This window comes from Lampetra fluviatilis, chromosome 58, assembly GCF_964198595.1.
Source record: "Lampetra fluviatilis chromosome 58, kcLamFluv1.1, whole genome shotgun sequence".
NCBI classification, from domain to species: domain Eukaryota; kingdom Metazoa; phylum Chordata; class Hyperoartia; order Petromyzontiformes; family Petromyzontidae; genus Lampetra; species Lampetra fluviatilis.
Window position 1 is genome coordinate 7,714,911 of NC_136332.1, and position 7,161 is coordinate 7,722,071.

General features: G+C 58.3%; 1 protein-coding gene across 1 annotated transcript; it reads right to left on the reverse strand.

Moving 5' to 3' along the window:
• Nucleotides 1-2,023: 2,023 nt before the first annotated feature.
• On the reverse strand, nt 2,024-5,943 carry LOC144950530 (urotensin-2 receptor-like). The gene is made up of 3 exons (XM_078880669.1): nt 5,582-5,943; nt 4,362-5,377; nt 2,024-2,070 (listed from the first exon to the last, which is right to left on the reverse strand). Exons 1-3 carry the CDS (start codon nt 5,941-5,943, stop codon nt 2,024-2,026), a joined length of 1,425 nt encoding a protein of 474 aa, XP_078736795.1.
• Between the last annotated feature and the right edge of the window lie 1,218 nt (nt 5,944-7,161).

Genomic DNA, 7,161 nt, shown 5'->3' on the forward strand with positions numbered 1-7,161 from the left:
GTCTCCCCAATGGCGATGTCAATACACCGCGCAAGGTACTCATTTGAGGCTGAGTCGACCTAGGGGAGGCCCAGGACCTAGCGGGAATCGAACTCGGGTCGCCGACTACACCATCGCTCCCCGTACACACACACACCTACACACCTACACACACACACCTACACACACCTACATACACATACACCTACACACACACCTACACACCTACACACACACACCTACACACACCTACATACACATACACCTACACACACCTACACACACACCTACACACACCTACATACACACATCTACACACACACACATACACCTACACACACCTACACACCTACACACACATACACCTACACACACCTATACACACACCTACACACACATACACCTACACACCTACACACACATACACACCTACACACACCTACATACACACACCTACACACAACAACAACCGCCATTCGCCACTAAGTGGCAGTGACGTCACCACGACGCTTGTGCCAGGCCATGTGCACCCTGAGGCCACGTGAAGTGTCGAACGCCCGCTGGCAGGAGGTCACGGGGCAGACCCAGCAGGTGCCACGGGTCGACTGACCGAGATGACCGAGATGACTGGCTGATGCACCACCTGTGCCCCCTACTGTGCCAACTTGCTGTGCTTTAGCCACCCGGCGCTCCGCTCGTTGTTGTGAGCGTCGCTCCTCCGCCCTCCGTTGTTGTTGGAGGGCGACTGCCTCCAACTGCCCAGTAGCGTCCTTCACGAGCCTCCTCCACTGAGGCCGATCTTGACACCGCTGGTACCAGTCATCGGCAAGTCCACTCAGCTCCACGTCCTCCCGTACCACATCACTCCATCTCTTCTCTAGCCCGTGCCGCGCCCGTTTAGCCCCCTCGATCCGGCCGAACAAAAGCTATTTAGGCATGCGGTGGCTGGGCATGCGAGCTAGCCAACGCAGCCAACACACACACACCTACACACACACACCTGCACACACCAACACACTCACCTACACACACTCACACCTACACACACACCAACACACTCACCTACACACACACACACCTACACAACACCTACACACACACCAACACACTCACCTACACACACTCACACCTACACACACCTACACACCGATATATTTCCCCTCCCCCCATCGTCTCCACTGAGCCTCCGCTCATCAGCACTGCGTGTTGCGTCGAGTTCGCGAGTCGCAAATTCCACGTTGCTCCGACGGGAGCCGGATAGATCGTGAGCCCCAGCGGCTCCCCCTCCCCGCCCCGCCCGGCTCATCACGTGGGCACAATCCAGGGGTCGATCTTCGTGCCCCGCACACCCCGCCTGAAATTCTCCGTTCAGAGTCTCAGAACCACCGGGGAGACAAAGGCGGCCGGGCAGCGGTGTCGGCTCGCACCGCACCGCCGCGGTTCGCAGCGACGGCCTTCGTCGGTTCGGGCTACTAGCCACGAACAGCGCTCGCCCCGACCGCCTGTCAAAGGGCTACCTGGGGCGCCTTTGCCTTTGCGTGCAATAGGGCAGTCCTCAACTATGAGACATCTCCTTTACCAGTGGCAAAATATAGTGATAGGTTTTTACCCTTTCAACTGGTACAAAAACTGACACCTTTATACAAGGCATCATGTTTGCAATAACCACAACACAAGCAGTCAAAATGCAAACATAAAGAACCTATCACTATATTTTGCCACTGGTAAAGGAGATGTCTCATAGTGTAAATGCTTACCCCGAGCTCTCCATACTCTGATGGTGCGCTGTCTTTGAGTTGTGCGCCTTTTGGCGTCATCTGGTCCAACACCATGTGAGACTAGGCTCTAAGAAAAGCTGTCTCGGGTGTGGACCAATCAACTTCAAGGACAGTGCATATCATTATCATCATCATCAGAGTTGTTTATTTTTGTTTGCATTTTGACTGCTTGTGTTGTGGTTATTGCAAACATGATGCCTTGTATAAAGGCGTCAGTTTGTGTACCAGTCGAAAGGGTAAAAACCTATGACTAGGGCAGTCCTCGATTAACGCGGGTGGTGGCGGGAGTTGCGTTCCTGCACGAGGGACGTCGCTTTGCAGCGCGCGGGGAAAGAAACAAAAACGCGTCGAGCGAAAAACAGAAGACGCCGTCAATGTTGTGATGGGGGAGCAGCGGTTAGAGGCGGGCGAGTCGCGATGTCACCGCCGCCACGACCACGACGCTCAGTGAGGCGTTCTAACGGTGAGCGTTACGCGTTGTAACGGTGAGCGTTCTGTGTTGATAATCAACGTTGTTGGGTTGAGATCGCGTTATTTATAAATGTGTCGTAACCCTCCACCACCCGACACGGCCAATCAGCAAACAAAGTGTCACGTTGACAAAAGACGAATAGTTCACTGCTTTAGCCCACCGGTGTGTTGAAGTGTGAAACCACAACATTTACAATTTGAGTTGTACGACGTTTCGCTGGTAATTGCATCCAGCATCATCGGGCAATTCGCCAGAATGGCTGGATGCAATTACCAGCGAAACGTCACCGTCCTACTCAAAAACTGAAAATGTTGTGGTTTCATGCTTCATCACACCGGTGGGCTAAAGCAGTGAACTATTTTGTCTTTTGTCAACGTGACACTTTTCTGCTGATTGGCCGTGTCGGGTGGTGGAGGGTTACGACACAATTATAAATAACGCGATCTCACCCACAAACGATTTATTACGAATAATATTGGTCGCGAAAGCCTGCTACGTGTTAAAGTGTTCTGTGTTATAGTGGTGAGCGTTACGCGTTATAGCGGCGATTGTTCTGCGTTATAACGCATTGTCTGCATGTACTCTCTACGCTGTCTCTACGTGTACACCCAACCCCCTCGTGTGCCGTGTCGGCCTTCATAGGTGGCCACTCGCACGCATGTGCATGTGTGTGTGTGTACGCATGTGCATGTGTACGCATGTGCATGTGTGTGTGTACGCATGTGCATGTGTACGCATGTGCATGTGTACGCATGTGCATGTGTGTGTGTGTACGCATGTGCATGTGTACGCATGTGCATGTGTACGCATGTGCATGTGTGTGTGTACGCATGTGCATGTGTACGCATGTGTATGTGTGTGTACGCATATGTGTGTATGTGTGTGTGTGTACGAATGTGTATGTGTGTGTACGCACACATGTGTATGTGTGTGTGTGTACATGTGTATGTGTGTGTACGCACACATGTGTATGTGTGTGTGTGTGTACGAATGTGTATGTGTGTGTACGCATGTGTGTGTGTACGAATGTGTATGTGTGTACATGTGTATGTGTGTGTGTGTACATGTGTATGTGTGTGTACGCATGTGTATGTGTGTGTACGCATGTGCATGTGTGTGTGTACGCATGTGCAAGTGTATGTGTGTGTGTTCGCATGTTCATGTGTACGCATGTGCATGTGTGTGTATGCATGTTCATGTGTACGCATGTGTATGTGTGTGTACGCATGTGTATGTGTGTGTGTACGCATGTGCAAGTGTATGTGTGTGTGTTCGCATGTTCATGTGCATGTGTGTACGCATGTGCATGTGTGTGTGTACTCATGTGCATGTGTATGTGTGTGTACGCATGCGCATGTACGCACATGCATGTGTTTACACATGTGCATGTGTATGTGTGTGTGTGTACGCATGTGCGTATGACTCGAGTAACACGTGACATGTATGTGTGTGTGTACGCATGACTCGAGTAACACGTTACATGTGTGTCACATTCAGTCATCATCGTCCCCGCGTCTCCAACGTGTCCCCGATTCTCCGCGTCTCTCCGTGCGTTCCCGTCTCCCGCGTGTCTCCGCGTGTCTCCACGTGTCTCCGCGTGTCTCCACGTGTCTCCATCTGTTTCCACGTGTCTCCAGCTGTCTCCAGTCTGTCTCCAAGTGTCTCCAACTGTCCCCACGTGTCTCCCCGTGTCTCCCCGCGTCTCCACGCGTCTCCACGCGTCTCCACGTGTCTCCGCGTGTCTCCAACTGTTTCCATCTGTCTCCGCGTGTCTCCAACTGTCTCCACGTGTCTCCACGTGTATCCGCGTGTCTCCAACTGTCTCCACGTGTCTCCCCGTGTCTCCATCTGCCCCCAGTTGTCCCCACGTGCCCCTACGTGTCTCCGCGTGTCTCCACGTGTCTCCAAGTCTCCACGTGTCTCCACGTGTCTTCAACTGTCCCCACGTGTCTCCACGTGTCTCCATCTGCCTCCAGTTGTCTCCACGTGTCCCCACGTGTCTCCGCGTGTCATCCACAGCCGCCCCCCGCCTCGTCTCCCGTCAGCGCCGTCTCAGAACTCATCCTCGTCCACCGCGAACTCCTCCACCTCCTCCTTGCCTCCCGCTCCTCCTCCCCCTCGCCCCCCGAGACTCGGCGAGGTCTCCGCGCGGCTGCTCGAGGACGCCGATCGCAGCGGCAGCAGCGCGGCGTCTCTCCGCGTCCAGGGCCCCCCCCCGGCCGAGTCGGAGCCCCCCCTAACTCGGCCTCCTCCTCCCGCGCCACAGCCGCCGTCACGCGGCCGGTGCCACCGCCTCCGCCGCGTGCCCGTGGCGAGGTACTCCTTGTACTTGTTGGTGAGCAGCGTGTAGAGGAAGGGGTTCACGCAGCTGTTCCCGTACGTGAGACACGTGACCGCGTGGTTGACGGCGCGCGCGGTGCGCACCGAGGCGAGCGCCACGTGGGGCCGGTAGAGCTGCAGCAGCTGCCACAGCCAGAAGGGCAGGAAGCAGGCCCAGAAGGCGAGCACGATGGCCAGGATGAGGTAGAGCACCTTGTGCCGGGGCGAGTGCGGCGAGCGGCCTCGGCCGTCCACCTTGCAGCGGCCGAAGCCGCCCATCGCCGTCTGCGACCGCCAGTACGTGCGCGCCAGCTTCGCGTAGACGCAGCCGATGATGACGCCCGGCGCCAGGATGCCCGTGGCGAAGAGCGCGCTCATGTAGACGCGGTGCGCCTCCTCGCTCCACGTGGGCTCGCACACGCGCTTCGTGACGCTCCGTGTCGAGCCGTCGCCACCGCCGGCGCCGCGGTCGCTCACGACCACGGCGACCTCCTCCATGCGCACCATCACCATGCCGGGCAGGGCGAGCGCCAAGGCGCCCAGCCACGCGGCCAGCGCCACGAGGCGACGCGCTGTGCGGCCGCGCTCGAGCGAGCGCAGAGGGCGGTGCACCGCGGCGTAGCGCTCCACGCTCATCGCCGTGAGGATGAAGGCGCTCGCGTGCGTCGTCAGGAGGTCGGCGCTCAGCAGCAGGCGGCAGCCCGCGTCCCCGAAGTGCCACGTGCGCGCCACGTTGGAGCACGCCACGAAGGGCGCCGTGGCCACGTACAGCAGGTCGGCTAGCGCCAGGTTGAGGACGTACACGTACATGGAGGAGGTGGAGGAGGCGGAACGTCGGCGCAGAGACGGCGTCGGCGTCGTCAGCGGCTGCTGCTGCTGCTGCGATGGAACCATCGACGTGTACAGCGGAGGATGCTGCTGCTGCTGGTGGTGGTGGTTGTTGTGAAGGTGGTGCTGCGGTGGTGGTGGTGGTGGCGCGCGAGAGGCGAGGAGCCGCAGGAGACGTCTCCAGCAGCGCGGCGGGGCGATCGCGTGCCTCGTCACGAGCGCCAGCGTGTACACGTTGCCCGCCACTCCCACCACGAACATCGCGGACAGCACCACGGCGATGGCCATCGCGGACCGCGAGTCGGCGTCGTCGTAGTCGCCCTGCTGATGATGCTGATGCTGCTGGTGGCTGCGGTTGTGGTGGCCGTTGATGGAAGCGGCAGCGGCGGTCGCGGGGAAGTCGTGAGCCGAGGATGAGTTCGCCGAGGGAAGCGCCAGCAGCAGTAGCTGCTGCTGCAGCGCCAGCATCTGCTGCTGGCCCTGCAGCAGGAGGTGGTGGCTGCTGCTGCTGCTGCGGTGGTGGTCGTCACCGCTCTCGGCCGAGCGGTTCCCCGCGGAGCTCATCATGACTCGGTGCGCAGGGTCAGAGCTGTGTGGAGACCTCGCTGGCACCAGCCCTGGTACTAGCCCTGGCACTAGCCACTAGCCCTGGCACTAGCCACAGCCCTGGTACTAGTCACCAGCCCTGGTACTAGCCCTGGCACCAGCCACTAGCCCTGGTAATAGCCACTAGCCCTGGTACTAGCCTTGAATCTAGCCCTGGTACTAGCCTTGAATCTATCCCTGGCACTAGCCACTTGCAGTCACGAAAGCTTCAAATCTAGAACTAGCCACTAGCTCTGGTACTAGCCCTGGTACTAGCCCTGGTACCAGCCCTGTCTCTCGCCCTGCCACCAGCCCTGTCTCTCGCCCCGTCTCTCGCTCTGTCTCTCGCCCTGCCACCAGCCCCGTCTCTCGCCCTGTCTTTCGCCCTGCCACCAGCCCTGTCTCTCGCCCTGTCTCTCGCCCCGTCTCTTGCCCTGTCCCCCCCCCCCCCCCGAGTCAGCACGGAGCCGCGACACCGACTCAGCCACTGCCGCCTCGAGCCCCTCGAGCCCCTCGAGCCCGTGCCACTCGGCACTCCAGCAGCAGCGTCCCTTAAATCTCGCCTCGCGGATGAGCAGGACGAGGAGGAGGATGACGAGGAGGATGACGAGGAGGATGACGAGGAGGATGACGAGGAGGATGATGATGAGGTTGAGGAGGTAGACGGGCACACATTGGCACGGGGGCAGGACTCTCCCGACCACTGGGTCTTGAGACTCGGGCTCGAGCGAGACGCGGATCGGCAACTCGCAAGGCACCGTCCCCTCTCGACTTGAGGGATTGACGCCGCACGGAGAGAGAGAGCGAGAGAGAGAGCGAGAGGATAGAGCAGAGAGAGAGAGAGCAGCGAGGGAGAGCGAGAGAGAGAGAGCGCGCCGAGGGAGGGGATTGCGTTTCACCACAGCGCGGTGCTCGGCACGTGTTTAGCTGCCGGTGGAATGCGAGTGGGAGAGAGAGTGAGGGTGAGAGAGAGAGAGAGTAGGAGAGTGGGTGAGAGAGAGGGTGAGAGAGAGAGTAGGAGAGACTTTTGACTTTTTAAGCAACTTTCATTGCCGCCAGCAGCAACAGCACTGGAGGCGATTCCGATACGAAACACACAAAGTCACCAGCAACACAAATAAACAATCGCTACAAATCCACGCGCTGCGCGCTAAATGCGCCGCGCACAACACGAAATAAAAGCCACGTGGTGGTGGTGGT

What these genes read in the sequence shown, in the direction of transcription:
- LOC144950530 (XM_078880669.1), bottom strand. Translation starts at nt 5,943, where the DNA reads ATGATGAGCTCCGCGGGGAACCGCTCGGCCGAGAGCGGTGACGACCAC. An exon ending in CTGGCGCTCGTGACGAGGCA is followed by an intron (nt 5,378 to 5,581) that starts CGCGATCGCCCC and finishes GCGCCGACGTTC; the next exon opens with CGCCTCCTCCACCTCCTCCA. An exon ending in CCGCGCGGAGACCTCGCCGA is followed by an intron (nt 2,071 to 4,361) that starts GTCTCGGGGGGC and finishes CGCGCTGCAAAG; the next exon opens with CGACGTCCCTCGTGCAGGAA.